Below are 22,978 nucleotides of genomic sequence, written 5' to 3' on the forward strand. Positions count from 1 at the left end.
GTTCATTCAGGCCTGGGAGCCATGACATCCCCAAAGCAGTCCATACCTACTACACAGATCTTGGTATTTTTTTTTTTTTTAAGATTTTATTTATTTATTCGACAGAGATAGAGACAGCCAGCGAGAGAGGGTACACAAGCAGGGGGAGTGGGAGAGGAAGAAGCAGGCTCATAGCAGAAGAGCCTGATGTGGGGCTCAATCCTATAACGCCAGGATCACGCCCTGAGCCGAAGGCAGACGCTTAACCGCTGTGCCACCCAGGCGCCCCCCAGATCTTGGTATTTTTAAATACCATTCTCTACCAAAAGAAACCAGAACTCCTTGGAGAAATGGGTGATTCGAGGGTTGGGACAGGGAAACTCCAAGACAAGCTGAAATATCTTGTGCCAGAAAGTAAGGACATGTTCAAAAAAATGATGTGGACGTGTTAAAAGAACCCAGAAACCAGCTTAATGGAGTTCCCACTGGCTCAATCTGATAAAACTTGAACTTGAAAATAAGTGACAGTAGATTCTAATCTATTGAATAAAATGGGAATCTATAAGTCTAGACTGATATAAATAAATATGAGTAAATTGGTAGTGTGATGAGCAGGATGTTTACTTAGTTTCTAAGTACCTGCTCACAAAATAAGGGACAGATACAAAGGAAAATTACAAAGAGAAAAGAGTAACCACAGCGTTGAAAACTGTAAGTGGTGTAAGTGGTCAAAGTTACTATAACCAGTAATGGGACAAATCGAAATTGTGGGCCACCTAATACGCTACAGTGAGCATTATATCTGTGATATTCCTGCCGAAGACGCATAACTTGAAACTAATCACTTGCAAACAGTAGACAAATCCAGACGAGGGACATTCTACAAAACAACTGGCCTATAATCTCTAAAATTTATAGTCAGAGTGAGGAACTGTTCTGGGTTGAAGGAAACTGAAGAGCGATGACAACTAAACGCAACCTGTGTTTTGGAACAGGTTCTTTGTGAAAACTTTACTGGGACAATTGGTGACGTCATTTGTTGAGTCCTGAAAGAAGGCAATGCGGATAAAAGAGATGAGACGACCTGAGTTCTTGCCCTTCAAAAACACCCTCCTTTGAGTCCACGTTCAAAGGTCCTGCTTTGGCCCTCCTGCTGTGGTAACTGTCCTGGTCCCACACAACCCTTTACGCGCACGCGGATTGCTGCGCCTTGGAGAGGCTGGCGGAGGAGAGGACTGGGATCCGGAGGGGGCGGAAGCCCCGCCTCTTCAACCCGAGGGGCGGGGCGAAGACTGGGCAGGGATGGCACGCCTCCGCGCTCAGGCAAGGAGCTAATAGGGGGCGGTGTCGGGTGGGGCGGAGGCACGCCGTCTCCGCACGCGCGGGGCGGTGCCGGCGAGACCACGCCTCTTCCGTCGCTCAGCTCTGCGACCGCGTGTGGACTGCTAACGCTTCCAGCGTCTGGTTTGTCTGAACTTTTAATCTTGGCGTCCGGACTGGCGAGATGGCGGCGGAGGTGTTGCCGAGTGCGAGGTGGCTGTACTGTGGGGAGCCCGACGAGAGCCAGAGAGCAGTACTGGGTAAAAACTGCGGAGCCGGAGCAGAGTTCCCCGTAGCTTCCTCCCTTTCCGTTTGGGTGCCTCTACAGCCCTCCTACCCTTGTCGGGCCCCTTTCCCAGCTCGGCCCAGACCCCCTCCAGTCTCCTCCACTACATGGGACTTGGCCAGGACTCCTTTGTCATCCCACCACCTTTCTGTCACCACCTCCCAGCTGATGAGGACGTCCCAGGCACCCTCCTCCCCAGGGCTGTACCATTCATCCCCTCACCCACTCACACCTGCCCCGCTTCCTTCTCTCCACGGGCAGAGATTCCCGTCTCTTTAGGTATGGGATGGGCCTCAGCGCCATTCCCCTAGTTATTTTCTTCTGTCGCAGCCCTTCCCCATCTTCTCTTCCCAGCTGGATCAGGACCTCCTTCAGCCCCCTTCAGGTCAGGACCTGGGCTTCCTTACCATTCCCATTTCTTCAGTCCCTCCCTCCCAGGGACCAGTCCGGTTCCTCCCCACCATACACTGTGGGTCCTTCTACTCTCATTTCATTCTTGGGCTGCAATCTTACAGTCCAGTTCTCCAATGGGAAGCTGCAGAATCCAGGCAACATGCGTTTTACTTTGTACAAGAGCAATGACTCCACAAACCCCAGGAAGAAGAGTCAGCGGATCCTGGTAAGTGCTGCAGCGGCCAGCTGCCTCCGCTCTGCAGGTCTCTGGAGGCCTTAGAGGCCCTTAGGTGTGGGTGGATGCGGGAGGGAGTGAGAGGAGAAAAGGGAGGATAGCAGATGAGCCTTCGAAGAACTCCTGTGAGTCCTAGCAGGTTGGGGTCTGGGGACAGGCTCCATTCAGTTATGTGTGTTTGGTGAAGTTCTGGCCTTTCCTTGATTTGTTCATTCGGCAAGTGCTTATTGAGCACCCACTGTGGCCGGGCGCTGTAAGCCTCAAGGGAAACAGCTAAGTCGGACCTGGCCCCACGCTGAGGGAGCGCCTACTCTTGAGCAGGGTTTCTCAGCCTGGGCACAATGGACATTTTGACCCGATTATTCTTTGTTGTGGGCCAGACCCGTGCATCGCAGAATGTTCAGCTTCCCTGGTCTCTCGCCACTAGATACCAGTAGCACCTCCTCTGTGTGGCACCCAGAATGTCAGACATTCCCAGATGTCCCCTGAGGGGGTTTGCCGGGTTGAGAACCACTGATTTAGAGAGGTGAGAACTGGTTTTGAGTTCATAACTCATACAAGCAGACAAGCTCAGAGCCTGAGCGAGGGAGAGCGAGCTCAGTCAAAGTCTCTGCTTGCCAGAAGGCCTTCCTGGGGGAGGGCGCGGCAGAGCTGAGCTCTTAAGGAAGAAGAATGGTTTGACAGCTGAGGTTTCCTATTCCAAGGGAAGAGGGTAGCAAGGACAAACATAGGGAGCTTGGCTGTGATTGAGAAGTGGATCAGCTGTTCCCATAGTCCTGCCAGCATATAAGGAGCAGTCATGGGAGGGATGGGCGACGAAGTTCAGGAAGGGCTTGGACTTTGGGCGCAGGAGGTTGCTGGCAGAACCATTTTATTGCATGCCTCTAAGTGCTGGGAGCCCCGGACCTCTCTCCCAAAGCCTGCGGTGCAGCTCTGCCAAGAACTTTTCAGACCAGCTAGAAGCCAGCACTCTCTGGGGCGTCCCTTTCAGAAGTCCTCTTGCCTTTCTCCCAGGGAGATAGTGGGACTTGGATAGTGGGGCTGGATCATCTCCCAGAGGCTCTCTAGTTCTAATCCACTGCAGTTTGGATTCTAAAGCTTTTGCAAATGTGGGAAAGGGGGACAAGATGCTTAATACCTTTCAACATCGGTTGTAGTGGTGCTTTTTCCCTTTACGTTTTAGGCAGCTGAAACAGACAGACTTTCCTATGTGGGAAACAATTTTGGGACTGGAGCTCTCAAATGCAACACTCTGTGCAGGTAGGGGTGGGGGAAGGGACACGAGAAGGGGGGATAGTGATGGTGAGCCTGGCACTGTTGTTTGCCATCTTTATTTTAGGGGCGGTGGGGGAAATCTGGAGAGGTTTACGATGTCCTTGTGTTCCCAGATCCAGGGGCCCTCACACCAGCATGCAGACATGCCTGAAAAGAGAAAAATAAGTTACATTTGTTGGATTTTCTAAAACCTCATTCATTTGTAATTTTCTTTAAGCTAAGTTTTTAGGGGCACCTGGCTGGCTCAGTCAGTGGAGCATGCGACTCTTGATCTTGGGACTGTGAGTTTGAGCCCCACATTGGGAGGAGAGATTACTTTAAAAAAATCTTAAAAAATAAAATTTTTAACTGATATATAATATAACCTAACATTAGTTTCAGGTGTACAACATAACCATTAGATATTTGTGTATGTTGCAAAACGTTCTCCACAATAAGCAGTCATCCATTACCACACACAGTTACAATTTTTTTCTTGTGACGAGAACTTTTAAGATTTACTCTCTTAACAACTTTCAGATATACAATATTGTTAACTACAGTCACCATGCTGTACATTAGATCCCCAAGGCTTCTTTATTTTGTAACTGAAAGTACCTTTTGACCACCTTCATTGTTTTGCAATATTCTTTATAACTGTCTTGTTCCCAAAACGCGGCCTTCTCCACTCACTTGGAGTGTGTGATCAATAGGCCAAAGCTTTCCAGAAGTTTCTGCTGAACTAACAAGAAAAGGATTTGGTAGCATCAAAGGCTCCAGGGTTTCCATACAGCTCTGCAACTGGCTTTGGGCAACTCTGCCCTTCACTAACCCCCAGGCTCCCCCTCAGTGCTTGAAGACTGTCCACCCGAACAGCTTGTAACTGTCAGGCACTGGCGTAATGCAGACAGTGTCCCTCTCATAGTATCCAACAGTGAACCACAAAAAGGCCCTTTCAAAATCCCCATGGAACCACCCTGAAAGAAGTCAGATTAATTTGTATATATATATTTTTAAAAGATTTTATTTATTGATTTGACAGAGATAGAGACAGCCAGTGAGAGAGGGAACATAAGCAAGGGGAGTGGAAGAGGAAGAAGCAGGCTCATAGCGGAGGAGCCTGATGTGGGGCTCGATCCCGTAACGCCGGGATCACGCCCTGAGCCGAAGGCAGCCGCTTAACCGCTGTGCCACCCAGGTGCCCCTAATTTGTGTATGTTTAAAACTGTTAACACTGCATCATGCCTTTAGAGAATCATGCAGATTCTCTAGTTTGGGCTGGTCTTCTCCCCATAATTCCCAAAGTTTTACTTGTCTTTGCCACCATAAACTTTATGTATGCAGTAAATGCTAGTGTAATTCCGGATTCTTACATCCCCAAGGGGTTTCCCACTACAGCAGCGAGCCCAAATGTAATTGGCTTACAGTTACTCAGCTGCAAGTGTGTGCTCCGCAAATGTATTGGGGCAGAAAGACCGGTGAGAACTTTATGGCAGGAAAAAGGAAGTTGTCAACAATATGTTTTGAATACTCCATTGTCACTGGTATTGTTCCTACTTTATTCAGGCACTTTGTGGGAGTTCTGAACAAGACCTCTGGCCAGATGGAGGTGTATGATGCTGAACTGTTCAACATGCAGCCACTGTTCTCAGGTAGGGCCCAGTCAGGCAGGCTCACAAAAACACTGCGTGTTTCAGGTTGGTTGGACGAGTTCGTCTTTGGTTTGTAAAACACATTTTGTAGTTATTTTTAAAAGGGCGCCTTCCGCAAATATTTATTGATGACCTACTATGCTCCAGGCACGAGTTAGGGGTTGGAGATGTAGCAAAACAGACACAGGTCCTGTCCCTGCGGTGCTGACAGATTTGAGATCAGGAAGTCGTCTTAGTTAAAGCCACTTGAGCAGTGTCAGAGCAGAATATTGGGGGCACGTCTGATACTTTTTTCATTTAAAGGCCTTTCTTAACTCTTCACTGTTCTCGTCGGAGTAGAGGTTTTAGGGTCTTAAGCAGGTGATGGGGGTTACGTATAGGTTGGACAGTAATTTTCATGTTAATGAGAAGTCTCTGCACTTTCCAGTTCAAGAGATCCATTTTTTCTCTAATCCAGCGGGAGAGCTTGCACCGCTTCTCTGCTGTGGCATCTTAGAGAACGCTCGGGGCTAGAGTGGGATCTTCCAGAATGATAGGTCAGAGGGTCAGACTCAAGGGGCTCCTGTTCCCTAAATCTTAAGTACTGAGAACCACAGTGGGGAAGGGCGTGGGTGAGGAAGGATTGTCAGGGTCATGGTGGATCTGCCTCATACCTTCCCAGGCAGTAGTTCCAGCTTTATTCCCTCAGAGCAGTGCCGGTCCTTTTAAGGATCTGAAGGACCTGGACCTGCTTCCCAGAAACGTACATAATATACAAGAATATATGTGAGATTTTGCATATGATTGTAAAGGGCTCTTGAGTCCTGGAACCCATCTGGGACTTTTCCTAGGGGTCCAAACAACTCCTTGCTTTGCGAACAATACAGCTACATCTAAGTTATCCTTCAAATGCTTTTCTGACTTCTAAGGAGGCAAAGGAAATTGTTCATTAATCTGTTGATTAAATCTGTTTTTACATGTAAAAAATGTGTAAGTAATGGTTTATTCTGGCCAGCGTATACATACACCCATGCACGCACATGCAACAGTTACTGATTCCTTACTGTATGCTACGCACTGTTCTAAGCACTTTCAATGCGTGGCATCCTTTACTTCATGTAACAACCCTCTGGTTGTTTTATCAATGATGAAACTGGCACAGACTTTGATGGGGACATACTGCTGATATGTATGTGTGTTATAATACAGTATAATATAATATATGCTATAATATATTAATACATACTAATAGTATTATATATTAGTAATGTTAATATAATTCATATTATAATTATATTAAGTTATATTAAGTTGTATTGTATTATATATATTTCATTTCATCTCATATGTATATGACCTGGGAGTAAAACTCAGACAAGGTCACTAGAGCTTACGCTCCTGTCCCGATTGTACTAGATTGAATACTTCCTGGGAGATTAGAGAGCTTCATGGAAGTAACACATACCTCACATTTATGCCTGCTTTTAGGTCTTTTATAAGGAGGGCAAAACTATTTACTGGAAGAGCCGAGGACTTGGTTTCTAATCCCATGTTGGCCGCTGCCTGGTGAACTGACCTGGGGCACATCATTTCATTGGAAGGCTGTTTCCTTATTTGTAAAACGAAGAGGTTGGACTAGATGCCTCTTCACTTGACTCCTTCATATATTCTCCACATCCTCTAACTGTATACTAAAGCCACAGACTAAATGTTCACAGGACCCATCGTGTTAAACTCTGGGAAGTCCTGAAGTAAAGAAATCTGTTTTTCTTAGATTAACCCTGAAATAAGTATGCATCACTATTATAATCTGTGGGCATTACAGCTTGCTTTTTTCCCCTCTCTGTTTTTGCTTGTTTTGTGTTTCGATAGATGAATCAATTGAGAGTGAATCGACACAAGAGAGTCAGACCAAAACTTTTAGAGAAAAGGTAAGTGTGACAGAACTGAGACATGGGACCTGAAGCACGTTCCTTCTAGGCCTTGCGTTTCTCCGGCAATAAAACGCGCTGGCTGAACACAGGCTGCTCCCGCTCATTCGGCCTGTGGTTGCCCAGACAGTCTACCCGCAGGGGCCTCTCGGCCTCACAGGGCGCCGTCCTCCCGTCTGGGGCAGCTACGCGCAGCTCCGTGCCCGTGTCTGGACCTGGTGCCCTGGGCTGCGTCGGCGTAGCGTGACACTTGGTTTTGGATTCAGTGCAAATTCAGAAAACACTGGTTGTAGCCTGGAAGCTTTCACACTAAAAGTAAACTTCAGGATTTTCAGTGTAGGCCGTTCCTCCAAAGCTCATCCCCCCCCAGATGGCAGACCGATGGAGTCTTCAGCACTGCCTGGAGCGCTGTGTTGAGAACGGCGTGAGGCTGTGTTCGGGCTCAGTGCGAAAGCGTGCGTGATTAGCGACGTCTGCTGCGGGTGTAGGGCTGGAAAATGGCAGGCTGCGCGCCAGATTTGCCAGTCCTCATTCTAGGCCAGGCTTTTCACTGTGCAAACGGCGACACCGTCGATTTGTAAACAGGCCATGACAGTTGACAAAGCGAGTACTTCAGATCTGTTAATACAACAGACCTGTGAGATAGAGAGGTATGGTTCAGCCCAGTTTACAGATGAGGTAATCCTGGCTCAGAAAGGCTGAGAGTTTCCCCGCAGTCACACAGCTAGTAGTGGTAGTGCCCAGCCTGTCCCTAGACAGACCAGATTTGTCTGTGCGCAGATGGATTCCTGCATCGAAGCCTTTGGAACCACCAAACAGAAGCGGGCTTTGAACTCCAGAAGAATGAACAGCGTTGGCAGTGAATCTCTGAACTGTGCCGTAGCTAAAGCCGCAGAGAATATTATCGATGCCAAAGGTGTGACTGGTAAGCAGTTGGACTTGGGGTAAGAGTCTGCTCATAGAGGCCGCTTCCTCTTCTCTTGAGATCTTTTACCTGCCCCACAGATGGAGATAAGGGGCATTAGAGCTGGTTTCCTTCCTGACTCTCACTGAGTGCCTCCTTGGGAACAGTCTGGAAATAGTAAGACACGTCTGCCCTCAGGGAGCTCACAGTCAAGTGGAGGAGACCACTGTGGGGACGGGTGTGTGCGCGCCATGTGCTGGGCGCCAGGGTTCCAGCTGGCAGGGCGCAGAAGGAGAAGGCCTGTCTCGGAGTCACAGGGAGGTTTTGGGCAAGAAAACTGATGTGATGATGTTGAACTGAGCCTTGAGAGACAGTGCGTCACTTTGGGATCGGTGGACCTTTTTCTGTTCCTAAACTCATCAGCAGCTTGAGCATTTAATTGTATTATTTAAAAATGTATTTATTGCTCAACTGCATTATAAGAACATAAGAGAAAGTTTACATAAGAGTAGTTTTTCTTTTAAAATGGGATTTTAGGGGCACCTGGGTGGCTCAGTTGGTTAAGTGGATAACTCTTGATCTCAGCTCAGGTCTTGATCTCAGGGTCGTGATTTCAAGCCCCACATTAGCCTCCATGCTGGGCGTGGAGCTTACCTAAAAATAAATAAATAATTAAATAAATTAAATAAAATGGGATTTTAGTAATTTTTGGAAAATCTTTTCAAACCCTATGATTATATAAATATTTTCCTATGTTTTCTTTCAGTATTTTCACAATTTTACTTTTTACATTTAAATCTTAATGAAGATTTTTTTTGGCATATGGTACAGATCTAATTTTATATTTTCTAAAGGATTAGCCAGCTGTCCCCAGATCCTTCCTTTTCTTTGTAGAAGATGATTTAAAAAGCCATCGTTCTCGCTGTAGCACATTCTCTGTTCTGTTCAGTTGTCCATTCTGTTCCTGTGGCAGCACCAGGCTCTTTTGCTTTCAGTAGCCTTATCTTCCAGCTTATTTTCTGATGGGGCAAATTCCTCCTTTCTTCCTTATTTTTCACAAACATTGATTAGAGTAGCCTTTTTTCCCAGGTGATCTTAAGAATTATTTTGTCAAATTCCCTCAAAATCCCATTGAGAATAAAATGGAGAGAATCAACATCTTCTTTACAATATTATGTTTTCTTTTTTTTTTTCATTTTTTTTTTTTTTTAAGATTTTATTTATTTATTTGACAGAGACAGAGACAGCCAGCGAGAGAGGGAACACAAGCGGGGTGGGAGAGGAAGAAGCAGGCTCATAGCGGAGGAGCCTGATGTGGGGCTCGATCCTGGAACGCCGGGATCACGCCCTGAGCCGAAGGCAGACGCCTAACCGCTGTGCCACCCAGGTGCCCCTACAATATTATGTTTTCTTATCCAGGAACATAGAAATGTGTCTCCATTTATTTGAAAGCATAAGTAATTTTTTTTTTGAAGGGAACTCCAGTTTTTTTTTTTTTTTTTTTTCAAAGATTTTATTTATTTGGCAGAGAGAGAGACAGCCAGCGAGAGAGGGAACACAAGCAGGGGGAGTGGGAGAGGAAGAAGCAGGCTCCCAGAGGAGCAGGGAGCCCGATGCGGGGCTCAATCCCAGGACTCTGGGATCACGCCCTGAGCCGAAGGCAGACACTTAACAACTGAGCCACCCAGGCGCCCCAGCGTAAGTAAATTTTTGAGGTTTTTTTGTTCAGTTTACTCTCAGCTGTCAAAGGATATTTAAAAAGAAAAGAAAAAGGGGCGCCTGGGTAGCTGAGTTGGTTGAGCGTCAGACTCATGATTTAGGCTCAGGTCATGACCTCAGCGTCCTGGGATCAAGCCCCACATTGGGCTCCCTGCTCGGAGGGCGTCTCCTTCTCCATCTGCCCCTCCTCCCACCCGTGCTCTCTCTGTCTCTCAAATAAATAAAATAAAACAAAAAAATAGAATTCACTCATTTCCCATCATTTTCCCAGATGAACTATTAGAATATTCCTGTATTCCTCTCTGTCCGTGTCTATATGCTTAATTCTTACGTGGTTCTTCTTGTAGGGTCATTTACAGTTTTATTTTTTTTTATTTTTTTTTTTAAAGATTTTATTTATTTATTTGGCAGAGATAGAGACAGCCAGCGAGAGAGGGAACACAAGCAGGGGGAGTGGGAGAGGAAGAAGCAGGCTCATAGCGGAAGAGCCTGACGTGGGGCTTGATCCCATAACGTCGGGATCACGCCCTGAGCCGGAAGGCAGACGCTTAACCGCTGTGCCACCCAGGCGCCCCTATTTACAGTTTTATATTCTGATTTTTTGTGTTTACTCACAGTTTGTGGACAAGTGTTCTGGAAGTTAAGCTATGAAAGTCTCTCTTCCTCACTTTCAGCTTCTCTTGTATTGTAAATATTTATTAGCACACCTGTCCCTCGCAGCTGCTGTGCGGGTTACTTGAGGGGGACCACGCTGCGTGCACCTTCTCCAGTGCCTAGTTAGCTTTGTGTCATGAGTGGACGCCGGCCTGGACCCATCAGCCTGATGGGGAGGTCAGGCCGCATTGGCAGAAGCATTCAGATTAGGAGTTTCTGGACCATTTAGAATCTTGAGCGCACAAGTTGCAGAGTATTGGGGAACCTGAATCCCAGCAGGTTGTTACCGACACCGTCTCTTCCTTTATTGAAAAGCTCTGGTCAGTGACGCCATCCATGATGACCTGCACGATGACTCCCTCTACCTTCCTCCCTGCCACGCTGATGCGACCAAGCCTGAAGACGTGTATAAATTTGAAGACCGTATCCTTGCTGCAGTAGAAGTCCTGCTTTATTTCACAAGTTGGGAGGTGCATACGTGAGTAGGCAGACAGGCTCCCGAGGATGTTGGTGGTCCCACAATGCTCCCAGAAACTACGTCCAGATCTTTGCATTTGCCCCAGCGCTGTTGCTGGGAAGTCATCTGGACTTCCTCGCTAGCTGAGGGACTAGCCCTCAGCCCCTGGGATTCAAGCCCATTCCTCAACAAAGTGCCAGATACCCTCAAGCTCTACCCCGTGGGGGTCACTCTTTATGACTAAAGTCAAAATAAGACTTTTAAGTCAGCCCTAAGTCTAGCGCAGACTGATTTGTAAAAAGTAGAGCATAGAATTTCCCTACTTGTGGGTCTAGTCAGAGGGAAAATGGCTGCAGTGGCTTTGTGATAAGCCGAGGCCGAAAAGCCCCGGCAGGGAATGGACTCTGGGCTGGGAGTCTGGGGAACTGAGTCCCTGTGCTCAGCCCCAGTGGACTATGTGGTCTTCTCCGATCTGGGCCTCAACTTTCCCATCTCTAACGGCCACTCTGAGGTGAGCAAGCTGGTTGGACGTTTTGGCCAGATTACGTTCTTGACGTGTAACTAGTTCTCTCCACCACGGAATATGAAGCTCTTCGGAGCCCATCTGAAGCTTTCAGGAATGTCTCATCAGAGGAAATCCTGAAGATGATCGAAGAGAACAGGTAACACCACCCCNGCCCCCCCCCCCCCCCCCCCGCCCCTTGGGTAGATGGAGTGTCTGGGGCAGTGACGTCAGAACACGACAATAGTCAGACATGAAGTGGATCTTTGGGGTTTCTGTCAGTGAGGGCCTATGTCTTTTCAACATTTAAACATGAACAAGCCAGTGTTTTCTTGAAAATGTGTGGGCTTTCAGGCCTCTTGTCCCAAGGCTGTGGGTGGCATTCAGGGGAGAGAGACGTGGCCTCAGAGTGCATGTAGCCTGTGACGGACCAGAGGGTGGTGAGGCCTTGTGGTCTGGGGCTTGGAGCCGGAGCTGGCCCATGTCCCCAGTGTTACGCTGATAGTGATTGTCACCAGTGGGGCCCAGCCTGCAAGTAGGTCCCAGTGGAAGTGATGGTGTGCTGAGTGAGCTTTTATACATAAAGTTAAATTTATGGGGGCACCTGGGTGGCTCAGTTGGTTAAGGGTCTGACTCTTGATTTGGGCTCAGGGTCCTGAGATCCAGCCCTGCTTCGGGCTCTGCGCTCAGCAGGGAGTCTGCCTCTCTCCCTCTCTCTCCCTCTGCCCCTGCCCCCGCTTGTGCGCATGCTCTCTCTCTCAAATAATCTTTTTAAAAAATTAAATTTATTTATTTAAATACTGTATATTTTTAAAAACTCAGATTATCTCCCCTGCCTCCTTTGGCCCTTAAAGCAGCTTTTCTTTTACGATGATAGTGGAATTTTCTTGCTTTTGAGTTTTTTCTTTTAATAATTTCATCTTAAGAAAATAAAAAATTGCCAACCCTAGGTTGGGTCCCGATTTTTGAAAGTGTTTTTTTTTTTGTTGCTGTTGTTCCAAAGATACATTTCCAGGGGCGCCTGGGTGGCTCAGTCCATTAAGCGTCTGCCTTCAGCGTGGGTAGTGATCCTGGGGTCCTGGGATCAGGCCCCTTGCGGGGCTCCCTGCTCAGCGGGAAGCCTGCTTCTCCCTCTGTGCCTTGTGCTCTCTGTCAAATAGAGTCTTCTAAAGAAACAAAGGTACATTTCCAGAAAAGCTTATTGCCGGTTCTTGGTTGTCTTAATGTAACTGCGGCTCCGTAGCAGGTGCAGGAATGAGCTCTGGGCGGAGCGTCTGGAGAACTGTCCCTGAGCTCTGCCCGCCGTGCTGTGTGCTCGCGCCTTCTCTGAGCCTCAGTTTTCTTATTTGTAAAAGGAGGCTGCTGTAAGATGACCTTGAAGAGCCTTCTTATGCCTGTGAGCCCAGGGTCCTCACGGTGGTAGAACAGTTCCTAAAAATAATAGCTGACAGTCACGGAGCGCTTACGTGTGCCGCGTACTGTTCTAAACGCTTTCCTTGCATTGTCTCATTTAATGCACAAATAAACCCCTCCGCGGAGGCTACTATCTTTGTCCTAGATTTTTAGGTGAAGGTGATGTCCAGAGATGTATAGAAGATTGACAGAAACTTGCCCAGGCCGCTAAATGGCAGAGAGGGGGTTCAGACGCAGGCAGCGTGACTCAAGAGCCTGCGCCCCCGACCACCGCGGCAGGATGGGGCTGACTGTGGCCCGTGTGCCAAGTCTGGTCTGCTGCCCGTGAATACAGTTGTATTGGAACACGGCCGTGGCCATTCGTGTGTGTCATTAGTGGCTGCTCTTGCACTGCACTGGCAGCTTTGAGTAGATGCAGCAGAGACCGGACGGCCCCCAAAGCCTGGACTGTTTCTTGACCAGCCCTTGAGCGCCCTAGCACTGAACTGTGGTCCCTGTGCTACAAGGAGCGTTGGTGGGATGGCCCTTCCTCGACTGTTGAGCGCGTATCAGCTGTGGAGGATGCCCGCCGTTTTCATCTGAGAGTGTGAAGGGCTCCTGACAGAGTTGGTCTTACGCATTCCTCCCTTGCCCCCCCTTGTTTTAGCCACTGCTCCTTTGTCATAGAAGCGCTGAAGTCTTTGCCATCAGATGAGGAGAGCCGAGACCGCCAGGCGCGATGCATATGGTTTCTGGACACGCTCATCAAATTTCGAGCACAGAAAGTGATTAAGCGGAAGAGTAAGTCCATGGTAGACATTTTATTCTAGTTATTTCCAGCCTGTTATTTGTCCGTTAGACCAGCTCTGATGAGAGAGGAAAATGCAAGTGCTTGTCTAGATCTTTATTTCTGTGTAACGGTGAGCTTCCTGTGGGCACTGCTGAGAGGGCTGGCCCAGCTCTTTCCTCATCTGAAAGTGGGGACAGCCTGGGTCGTACGACTGTTCAGAGCTAACATTCTCTACTTCTCTTCTGCATTGGGCAAAGTATAGTATCCAGTCAAAGCAAATGAAAATTTTAAGGGACGGTTGGACAAGCATCTGTCCTGCGGGGAGAAAAATAGGCCTTGCTCACATGAAGGCTCGTGGCAGGGCTGTGTTGTGTCAGCTTATTTCCGACTGAGGAAGAAGAGAGTCCACCTCCCCTGGTAACCCATGTCACCCACGGCGACGGCCTCGGGTGCGTGCGCTGAACTCCTGTCTGCCCGGAGTCGGAAGCCCACCTGTGGTTTTGGGCACAAGGTGGTGCCGTCTTACGGTGCGCGAGCTCCCGAGAGTACGTTTTCAGTACTTGCTTGCTGCTTATTTTCACATTCCAGTCTCCTTTCCCTCTTCCTGGGCTTTCGCCACAGTCGGTGTTGCATCTTGCGAGTTCTGTGACTTTAGACCTCATTGGGATCTGTTTCTCCTTCTCGCCGCTGCCCCATCACAGGCGTCCCTGGGGTGCGTGCGGCCTGCAGGCTGAAGCAGCCCTGAGCACATTTGCATCGGCAAGTGGCTGTCCTGTTTCCCAGGCCCCTGCTTCTCTCACCACATGGTCCTGTTCCTTGCGGTCGCGCAGCTGCTGGCCTCTCGTCGCGGCTCACAGAGGAGGTGTGGTCCGAGGGTTCGGGAACCAAACGAGCAAACTCGCCTTTGTGTCGCAGGTGCCCTGGGGCCTGGAGTCCCCCACATCATCAACACCAAGCTGCTGAAGCACTTCACCTGCTTGACCTACAACAACGGCAGGTCGGAGCAGGGCCGGGGGGGGGGGCGCCCCTGGAGCGTGGATTGGCTTCTGCGTCCGCAGACACTGCTGAGGAGGGCACCCGCTGCCCTTTGCAGGGGCCTGGGGTCAAGTCCGTTAAGGAAACCCTATATATTATCTGCTCTGTCCCCCTTGGAGACGCTCACGTTAGGGGCTCTGGGAAGTCCTGCAGTGGAGACTTCTTTCAAGGAACCCTTCCTAATATCCCACAGAACCCGTGTTCCGCGGGAAGGCAGTGTAGCAGGAAAGGGCAGGCCAGTGTGATGCGTTTGGGAAAAGGACCCCAAGCAGTGCATCTGGCCTTTCCTGCCCTTTGCTCGGAATGTTTCCTGCTCTGAGTGTGCTTGGAGAAATCATCAGCAGCTGGGTTTGGGATGACTGTTTTCCCAGCGGCCCTGCTGAGCAGCGGGGACAGGCTCGGAGGGTCCTTGTCATTGCGAGACTCTAACTGTGCCTAGGCAAAGTATAGGTGTGCTTTCCCTGTCCCTCTTGGAGGGAACACTGGGGTTGGTTCACTGCTGCACCGGGTGTGAAGGCGGTGACAGGACCTGGAGTGGCGCTCAACTTTCTTCTCCCCAAGATGGGAAGACATTGAGTGGGCATGAGAACAGGTTTGGGTGTTTTATTTTGCTTTTGGAGTAATCATCTTAGAGTTTAATGCTGTCTCTCCTTCACTGCCACTGCTTTTGTAGCCTACGGAACTTAATTTCGGATTCTATGAAGGCGAAGATCACTGCATACGTAATCATCCTTGCTTTGCACATAAGCGACTTCCAGATTGACCTGACGGCGTTGCAGAGAGACTTGAAGCTCAGTGAGAGAAGGTGAGTACCGCAGACTCACAAGCTCCCTGCAGGGCGCTTAATGTATTTCTAGTACTACTGAAAAGCAGGACGCCCGTCTAGGGAACTGGGGAAGTGTAGTGTGGACAAGACTTGGGGCTGGGGGACAGTTGTCAGTGCATGAGTGAGTAAACGGGAGAGCGACCACACATTCTGGAGTGTCTTGTCTGTGCGAGGCACAGGGTTAAGTCTGTGATCTCCGTGATTTCCCTCAAAAACAACGGGAGAACCCTCAGTTCAGAGAAGTCACTCAGTCAGAGAAGTGACTTTCCCAGCCTCACACAACCAAGAAGGGGAATAGTTGGGCTTCAAGCCTGAGCCTTCCCACAGCATTCTTTTTTTTTTTTTTTGAAGATTTTATTTATTTATTCGACAGAGATAGAGACAGCCAGCGAGAGAGGGAACACAAGCAGGGGGAGTGGGAGAGGAAGAAGCAGGCTCATAGCAGAGGAGCCTGATGTGGGGCTCGATCCCATAACGCCGGGATCACGCCCTGAGCCGAAGGCAGACGCTCAACCGCGGTGCCACCCAGGCGCCCCTTCCCACAGCATTCTGTCCCTGTATAACCGAGCAGTCTCTGACACTGTCCTGAGGGGCGGAACCCGGGGCTGGAAGTTGTAAGAGAACCCAATTTCAGCTTAGCAAAGAGAACTTCCTCTGAGTCAGATGGAAGGGGCTGCCAGGTGACGTGTTGGAAGCAAGGTGGGGCTGCCATTTGTCAGGAATGTCATATGCGGGCTTCTGTGACCCAGCAGCAGGGACAGACTTGGAGGGTCCTGGGAGAGTTGGCAGAGTTGGGGTCTTGGGCCCTTCAATCTAGCCTTGCTAGGAGGGATTCAGACTAAGTAGGGGGCAGAACTTCGAGGATCACGAACTGTGGGATATATTGGCCTTTGTCAGTAATTTAGGGGCATCTGGTATCCAAGGCTGCTGATGGTGTTGCAAGAAAGCCTGTGAGAACACCCTTGTCTGGACTCTTCTAGCAGTCCCTGGAGGGATTATCCTGAGGGCTGTCCACAAATGGCATTCTCACAGGCAGTGAGTTTAAAAATAAAAGAGAAACAAGATACTTGGAGCCTGTAAAAGTTGTACCAAAATTCTAGCAAGTGCTCAGTCCTGGTTATCAGAAGTAAACAGTTATTAATAGTGTCTAGATAGCCTGGTTTTCTATCACTTATAATAAGGATATTTTCTAATGGTAAGACGTTAAAATGAAATTGTCTTTCTGCTGGCTCACGATCTTGTTTCCGTCTCTGCTTTGCTCCTGGTGACCGCATTGGGGATTCTTTCCGTGGCCAGGAGCATGAATGTGCTGCTCCCTCCTGTCAAGCCTCCCTGAGCAGACCTACCGAGGACACTGTCGCCCATTTGTTCTGTGTTTGTTCCTTAGGATGATTGAGATCGCGAAAGCCATGAGGCTGAAGATCTCTAAAAGAAGCGTGTCTCTAGCAGCCGGCAGGGAGGAGGGTCACAAACTGGGCACTCTCTCCATCCCGCTGCCTCCGGCCCCGACCTTGGAACGCCAGTCGAAGCGGAGGAGAATCACCTAGAGGCGTGCTTTCCAGATAGAGCATTTTGGCCACACACAGCCACTACTTCTGTTCATTTCCATTTTTATTTTTGAAGTGAGAGGGAAAACGAAGCCTTGCCTTGGCGTGGGTATGAAGCCAGAAGGCAGCATCTCAAGTTGTGCTTGTCCTCAGCGGAAACATAAAGCGATGGCCGTGTTGGACTTGACCTCTCTTCCTTGGTGTCGCTGTGATGACGAATGGCAGCTGGGGCTGGGGGGGGGGGGGCTGGGGAAGTCAGACTCCTCAGATCTTACAGGCTGCGGCCTAGGGTGGGTCTAACGGATAAATGTTAATAAAGAGAAATGTGAAGTGCCGTGCTTGGACTGCAAGGGCCAGTGGAGTCCATGGTGAGGAGGGTGCAGCCCAGCTGGGCCGGAAGAGGAGGCCTCAGGCTTGACCGGTAGCTACCTGTGGGTCGCCTGTGCCGTGGGGCTGCCGAAGGAGGCCGGTTAGTGTGAGGCCGCCGTCACACGGTGGAGCCAAATCAGAGGAAGTGATGAGCCCCGCCGGTGGCTCTGCCTGGCTCTGGCCACACAGACGGCAGCGGGCAGCTCTGAACGCACGTTCTTGACAGAGATGAATCAGAGTGAAGGACGGAAAAATTGTTCTAGAACTCTTTAAAGGGGGATTTAATGCATGGACAGAAAGCTATAGAATTGTGAAAGGGCTGCATGCGTGGGAATCAGGAGGTGGCCCCTGGACACACACTGCAGTTGCTCCCTCAGGCCAGGCGTGGACACGCCGCTCCTGCCCGACCCTGCTGCTTGGAGTCCTGAGGCCGGTGACTGGGCACCGCAGTGCTGAGTTCAGCCACCCCTGTTTTCAGTACCCACATTTCCACTCCTTCGCTGGTCAGCACAAACAGCCAAAAGATCAAGAGGCTGGCCTCTATCTTGCTTCCTTCTGTGAGCGTTTGACCCTTGAACAACCCAGGGTGAGGGACACCCACCCCTCACGTGGTCAACAATCCATGTGTCATTTTGACTCCCCCTCCCCGCCCCCGAACTTAGTAACAGCCGGCTCTTAACTGTAAGCCTTACTGGTAAACAGTGAACACATACTTTGTGCGTTACACGTATTACATACAGTGTTCTTAAAGTAAGGTGGAAAAAGATGATGTTAGGAAAATACAGTACTTTATTTATTGAAAAAAAATGCGCATGTTAAGTGGACCCATGCAGTTCAAACCCATGTTGTTCAAGAGTCAACTGTAATTTCATGATTTTCTACCAGGCACGTGTATTACTTCTATAATCCCCAGGGGAAAGTGAGTGTTATTTAGGAGGAAGAGAGAAGCTACTGGAGAGCATTGTTTGAGGTTCAGTGCGTTGAAAGCAAGATGGGCACATCGTTTATCTTGCAAATGCCAGACAGGTAGTGTTTTCATAAGGAAGAGTGGTCTTGGGTCCATTTGTGTGAGTGTATTTATAGACGTGAAAGCTTTGGGGGAAGGAAATAGATCATTTAATCTTCATCATTCCCCCATCTGTTGAGAGGGGAAATGTGTTTGAGGTTGACCTACCTCCCTGGAAGGCCTGGCGGCTGTTCACTTTAACCCGAGTCAGCTGGGCAGACCCAGCAGGAGAGCTGGCGCGGATCAGTGGGGCTTCGGCCCGTGGCCGCCTCGGGTCACCTTGGGCGTCACGTTCTGTGTTGCCCCTGGCCCGGCGGCAGCCAGGTTGCCGTCAAGAACCTGTGGGGTCTCCTCTCTGGGCTGGGACAGGTGGCCGAGGTGGGGAGATGGGAGCGGCATCTGGAGGGCTGCTGAGCCTGTGGGGCTGAAGGGGGAGCGGCCAGACCCCTGTCGAGAGCATGGCTGAGGCTGCCCAGGGTCCGCAGGGCAGTGGGTGCCCGGCCACTGGGGGACCGTCCAACTTGGCCCCCATGGCCCGGCGACCCACTTTACTTGGGCTCACTGACGAGCTATGGGAGGGTCATTTGATACCTTCTCATGGCCAAGATCTTGGGACGGTGGCCTTTCCTCTTTAAAAAGAGCCTCGTGCTGGGAGGCCCCGGAGCAGTGTGGGCAGGAGGGGAGGGGCCGGCGTGGGGAAGAGGGGCAGATTTCTCTCCTTGGACGACTCCCCTCAGCTCTGCTCCACTGGTGAGTTGTGTTCTCATTTTGGGACATGTCCTGCTTTCTCTAGACGGTTCGCAGAAAGGGAGCTGGTTGTTTTATTTGAATTATAGTATTTTTGCCATACATTTTAAAATGTTTCCGTGGTATATTCTCGAGCACTAATTCTTTGTGAAACCTGTTTAAGTGAAGGCTCGTTCAGTCTTCACAGTTGCAATTATTTACTGTGGGTTCTTCTCCAATTGAACTTTAATTCTTTCTCATGTTTTCAGTTTCCAAATCGCAGTATCTTGAAGCGTTTTCTATAGAGATGGGATAATATTTGGTTTTGGAACTAAATTGCCAACAGGTTTTCTAAATAATGAGATCATAGGACGTAAGGCCTCACCCTGGAGATTTTTCAGGTTGAGCCTCTCTCTGTGGTTCTGATGGTGCAGTGATGTCCTGAGAGGGTAGCGAGGGCTCTTTGGTTACCCAGCTGACCAGTGACAGAATCGGACTCGAACCCAGGTCTCCTAACACTCTTGTCCTTAACTCTCCAGTCTACCCTATAGGTTTTAGCGTCTGAATTACAGGTGAGAAGGAAAAATCACGGTACGATTTTGTTTTTCCGTGTGCTTTAATCTGATTAAAAATGAGTTTTCTAGCTTTAGAAATGCCTGTGTCGAGGGGCACCTGGGGGGGGGGCTCAGTCGGTTAAGCATCTGCCTTCGGCTCAGGTCATGATCTCAGGGTCCTGGGATCGAGCACCCTGCTTCAGACTCCCTGCTCAGTGGGGAGGCTGCTTCTCCCTCTGTCCCTCCACTTCCCGACCCCATGCGCTCTTTCTCAAGTAAATAAAATCTTAAAAAAAAAAAAGGAACGCTTCTGTGGTGTACCACAGCTACTCCTCCTACCTTAAACCCCTTGATTCATGTGCCTGTCTTCATGGAGGGTCCTTAAAGTGTGGTCTCTATCAGCATTGCCTGGAGCTTGTTAGAAATGCAAAATCAGAGCCCCGCCCCAACCTGCAGCCACACAGACTCCGGACATAGGGCCTCACCTGTGTTGTCACCAGCTCCGCAGCTGCTCCGTAAAGTCAGAACCACCGCCTGGCAGGACTGGAATCCCACCCTCCCTGTGTTTGACGCTGGTGCAGTGACGTGCATGCCCCTGGGGATGTTAAGCCGTCTTCGCTGAAGAAGGAGCTTCTCCGTTGCTGCCAGTTTTTGATGATCACCCCCCTCCTCACTCTGCTTCCTTCCTTCCGCACAACCCACGTGCACACGCTCACACACATCCCGCAGGAGTGGAAGATCCATGGTAAATAGGGGACTTGAGTAGAAACGGGTTTGTAGACCCGAGCGTCCCAAGCACTGACCAGGGTTCGTACGTTTCCAGACTTGCTGTCTCTGTAGGCACAGTGACAAATCTGACTGCTGCTGACCATATTGTACTGTTTTCTGCCATTCGTTGCTTTAGTCATTCAAAATTGTAGTACCTTCTGTTTGCATGACATATGTTCAGTGTGAGGAGAAAATGTATTTGGGTTTATCAGGAGGTAGAGAATATGTTCAGAAATAACAAGCCAGCCGGGGATAAATATGTGAGAATCATCTCTAGTAAAAGGTTGTGAAAGCCTGGAGATGGTGGGCAGCATGTGTTATGGAGGGCATCACGGAAGACTTTATGGAGGAGGTAGCATTGGAGTGAATTTCACAAGGAGCCAGAGTTTCGACACGGGAAGTTTGGGGATGGGTAAAGGACATCGTGGGCAGAAGTGGGAAGAAGATAAAGGCATGGCAGGGGCTCTCAGTGCATTTTGGGACCAGGGGTTATTTGAAGGTGATTAGAAGGAAATGAGTCTATTCAAGTAGGTCACTGCCAAAAGGAGGATCTTCAAACACCCCCTTAAGAGTTGGTTCTTTATCCTGAAGGCAATGGGGAGCCATTGAAGGGTTTTGGATAAGGGAAGGCATGAGCAGAGCTGTGCTTTTAGTAAAATTAATCTCCATCAGAGTATGAGGCAGACTAAGGGGGGTGAATGGGAAGTGGGGAGGCTTTGTTATTTTGAAGCTGTTTTGCAGCAGTATGTTGATACATTGAACCATCATCTTAATGTTTAATTAGGAGGTAATTGCTTTTCTTATGGTGGTCATTGGATTTTGAAATAAGCTTCCAGGGCCTAGATTATTGTCCAGGGGAACAGTTCTAATTTCATAATGAGGAATCCAAGAAAATAGAAATTGCTTAACAGAAGGGCTTTATAAGGAAACTTCCAGAACTAACTCCTTCCTTCCTTCTTTGTTTTTCGTTTCTAACATTTTCTTTCAAACAGAAGGATTTGTATTCATGTTCCTCAGTAATGACCTGGTGGTGTCAAGTCACATAAAATCTAAACAGCAAGCTGAAAGGTAGCTCTTTCTTGCTTCTTCCCCCTCCTCCAAAGCTGTTTTCCCTCTGCGTCGTGGGCTGAGTTTGTAAAGCACCTGAACCTGGCTCATTTCATGAGGATCTGCCTTCTTCCAGTGGTGGCTCCAGTGGGAACAGTTGTAGCAAACTGGGATGTCAGGAAGTTACAGACGTGCCGGGACTTCTAGTATCTGTCGTACAGACAAGACTGTTGCTGTTGATTATTTTCAGTAGGGCTGTGTTTCCGGGGCCTGGGCTTTGGCTGGCTGGCTCTGCTGGTTTTCATCATTCAGCCGGTATTTACCGAGCGTCTATTAAGCACTGAAGGATCACAGTGACTCAGGCCCCTGAGGCCCTGCTCGCAGGGATCTTCTATTCCAACAGGGGATATACGTAAATAGTCGAATATAGTTTTGAGAGAGGGAAACTCTGGACAAGCGGACAAGCCACAGAGGGAAGAGCATACCGGCAGTGACAGCGACACGAGCAAAGGCTCAGTGGCAAGAGCAGAAAGGAAGAGGATCCATGGGGCTGGAACTACCTGGAAGGTGGAGCGCAGGGAGACAGAGGACAGACAGCAAAGAGGCTGGAGAGCTGAGTGCGGCTGAACAGGGGGGCCTTGAAAGGCTATAAAAAGCACAAATCTGTGAAAATAGTAGCTACCATTTACAGAATCCTTGTCACCAGGCACTGTTCTAAGCGGTTTCCATGCATTAACTCAGTCCGCACAGCAAGCTTGTGAGGCAGGTACTGTTGTTGTCCACATTGTACCACTGGGGAAACTGAGGCACCAAGGGGTCAAGGAAACCAATAGTCACAGATCTAGTAAGTGACAGAGCAGTGATATGAGCCCAGGAGGCCTGGCTCCAGAGTCTGCACCGCAGAGCCTAATCAATTATCCTAGAAGTTAAGGGGCGACATCATAGGTTTGATACAGGGTCAGATTTGCAGCTTAGAAAAATTGCTGTGGGGCACCTGGGTGGCTCAGTTAGTTAAGCAGCTGGCTCTTGGTTTCGTCTCGGGTTGGGGGCTGAGGGTCCTGGGATCGAGCCCCGAGTCTGGCTCCCCGCTCAGTGGGTAGTCTGCCCCAGGATTCTCTCTCCTTCTCTCTCTGCCACTCCCCCCGCCCGTGCTCTCTCTCTAAAATAAGTAAATCTTAAAAAAAAGAAACAGAGATTGTAGTGTGGTGCAGACAGGGCTCGGCAGGACAGCAAGACTGAAGCAGGGAGAGCGGGTGCTGCGTGACCCACGTTAGACCCACGTAGGAGCCCAAACGTGTGTGATGGCAGCAGAGGCGGAAGAAGTGGAAATGCGGGAGGTGGTCAGGGGTCACAGCAGCGGGGCTGGAGAGTGGTTGGGTTCGGAGGGAGGGTACAAAGGCTCTCAGACCAACACCCCCCGGGTCCCCGGCTGGGGGAGTGGGGTGTTCCTGGTGCTCCTCCTGGTGCCTCAGATGCGCCCCAGGGTGAGCTGGTTCGTGTCTGTCCCAGGAGAGCCCTGCAGACCTCTGAGCTCTACCAGACGGAGCATGGAGTCCAAGGTGCAGGCCTTTGACCGCTTCCAGGTCTGCAGGCAGGAGCTGAGGGAGTGGAGGGGGAAGGGACAGGGCTGCTGGTGGGCACCGGCTCACCCCT

At 49.5% G+C, this 22,978-nt stretch overlaps 1 protein-coding gene across 1 annotated transcript; it reads left to right on the forward strand.

Annotated features, from left to right (window-relative positions):
* Positions 1-1,369: 1,369 nt before the first annotated feature.
* On the forward strand, positions 1,370-17,037 carry POLR1E (RNA polymerase I subunit E). The gene is made up of 12 exons (XM_008707837.2): positions 1,370-1,559; positions 2,101-2,204; positions 3,397-3,473; positions 5,034-5,119; positions 6,971-7,029; positions 7,810-7,954; positions 10,622-10,729; positions 11,329-11,425; positions 13,325-13,458; positions 14,363-14,444; positions 15,156-15,287; positions 16,696-17,037. Exons 1-12 carry the CDS (start codon positions 1,484-1,486, stop codon positions 16,853-16,855), a joined length of 1,260 nt encoding a protein of 419 aa, XP_008706059.1. The 5' UTR covers positions 1,370-1,483; the 3' UTR covers positions 16,856-17,037.
* The last annotated feature ends 5,941 nt before the right edge of the window (positions 17,038-22,978 follow it).

Source organism: Ursus maritimus, unplaced genomic scaffold (assembly GCF_017311325.1).
Source record: "Ursus maritimus isolate PB19 unplaced genomic scaffold, ASM1731132v1 scaffold_17, whole genome shotgun sequence".
NCBI lineage: Eukaryota > Metazoa > Chordata > Mammalia > Carnivora > Ursidae > Ursus > Ursus maritimus.

Bases quoted from the DNA above. Each gene is read 5' to 3' on its own strand.
- POLR1E (XM_008707837.2), top strand. From the start codon at position 1,484: ATGGCGGCGGAGGTGTTGCCGAGTGCGAGGTGGCTGTACTGTGGGGAG. The intron at 2,205-3,396 runs GTAAGTGCTGCA...TTTACGTTTTAG, and splicing joins AGAAGAGTCAGCGGATCCTG to GCAGCTGAAACAGACAGACT. The intron at 14,445-15,155 runs GTCGGAGCAGGG...CTGCTTTTGTAG, and splicing joins TTGACCTACAACAACGGCAG to CCTACGGAACTTAATTTCGG.